Source organism: Lepidothrix coronata, unplaced genomic scaffold (assembly GCF_001604755.1).
Source record: "Lepidothrix coronata isolate B3197 unplaced genomic scaffold, Lepidothrix_coronata-1.0 Scaffold499, whole genome shotgun sequence".
Taxonomy (NCBI): Eukaryota; Metazoa; Chordata; class Aves; order Passeriformes; family Pipridae; genus Lepidothrix; species Lepidothrix coronata.
In genome coordinates, this window is record NW_016690679.1 from 5,121 (window position 1) to 6,706 (window position 1,586).

Sequence of the window (1,586 nt, forward strand, 5' to 3'; positions counted from 1 at the left end):
TTTCAAGCTGGATCATGGGAATGAGGCTCAGTTGGACATGGAATGAGAGCATGGAAAGGATCCGAGAGCATTCCAAAAATTCCCTGGAATGCAACGACCTTTTCCCTCAATAAACCAGAGCACGGCACAATATTCCCAGAGGAATCATTCCCTGTCACCTCCAAATCTTTGGGAATGAGGCTCAGTTTGACATGGAATGGATGGAAAGGATGAAGTTCTTGTATCCATGGAAAAAAAAAAAAAGGGAACACCGAGCTCAATTCCCAAATTCCGGCTCCACGCAAATCCAACCTTTATCCACCAGAATCCACCCGGAGCGGGGGGAATTCCCGCCGGGAATTCCCCCCTGGCCGCACTTCCGAGTCCACCCGGTCCTTCTCCACGCGCAAAAATTCCTCCCGGGGCTGCTCCAGCCCGGAATTTTTTCCACCTTTTTCCCTCCCCCTCCCCCTCCCCACGAACGGAAACGTTTCCTACTTCGTTCCCGCAGCCGGGCCGGGCGGATTTCCCCGAGCTTCCCGAATTCCCGAGGCTCCGGAAGCTTCCAGGGCGAAGAACCGGCACTCGGCTCGGTCGTAGGCCGACTTGTGGAGCCACCCGGCTTCGCTGTCCCGGTGCAGGAAAAAACAGGCCGGGATACCCTCGGGAACGCCGGGAAGCGCCGGCTCGGCGCCGCTTCCCGACCGATTCCCGCCTTTCCGGTTCTTCTCCGGCGCTTTTTCCGGGACGTTCCCGGCGAACAGCCTCTCGTAGAAGCTCTTCTCGGCGGCGTCGTAGCGCGGCTTCTCCAGCCACACTTCCGACGCCAGCGCTTCCCGGTTGGAAAACGGCGGCTTGCCGTTCACCGGCGGCCGCTCGGCCGGAACGCCGCCGGCACAACCGGGAACGCCGGAGTCGGGAAGAAGCGGAGCCGGGCCGGGCGTGGCCGGCGTGGGAAGGGCGGTGCCGTAACCTTCGTCCGGCGTTCCCAGCCCGGAATTCCGGGCCGGGACGCTCAGGACGTCGGGAGGAAGGAAAAACCGGGATTTTTCCATGAACTTCCCCTCGGCTTTATCGAAATCCGGCTTGTTGAGCCAAACCCCTCGGACGACGTGGTGACAGGCGGCCAAATTCCCATGGCAGCACATTCCCTTGGCTTTGGGAATCTCCGGCCCGGCTTTGGCCCCGGGAGGCGCCGGGAATTCCTCCGGGATCCGCCGGCTCTCCGGCGCTTCCCCGCTCCGGGAATCCACGAGTTTTTTCCGGTAGACGCTCTCGGCCCGGTCGTACAAGGGCTTGTCGAACCACACGCGCTCGGCCGACATTCCCAAGAGGAATTCCAGCTGGGAATCGGCGCCGCTTTTGGCCCTGGGCGAGCGTTTCCTCTTCCGCTGCTTTTTGCCGTTCCGGGATTTCTTGAGGTCGCCCTTGGATTCCCCGTCCCCGGATTCCTCGGGGCAGATCCCGTTGATCTGGGAGCCGTCGGGAGCCTCCGGAGCCGCCGTTTCCCGCTCGGATTCCGGGGATTTGTGCTTTTCCGGCCAAACTTTGTCTCCCGGGCAGGGATTTTTCCGTGTCCTCATCTTCCCAAAAATTAAAAAAAAAAA

The 1,586-nt window shown here is 60.6% G+C and overlaps 1 protein-coding gene across 1 annotated transcript in view; it reads right to left on the reverse strand.

The window, feature by feature from the left end:
* Window positions 1-473: 473 nt before the first annotated feature.
* The window catches only part of LOC108510138, a 12,551-nt gene continuing 11,438 nt past the window's right edge, over window positions 474-1,586 (reverse strand). Inside the window, exon 4 of the mRNA XM_017839827.1 lies at window positions 474-1,567. Coding sequence (XP_017695316.1) covers window positions 474-1,562 — 1,089 coding nt within the window. The 5' untranslated portion in view covers window positions 1,563-1,567. The remainder of the gene's footprint in view (window positions 1,568-1,586) is intronic.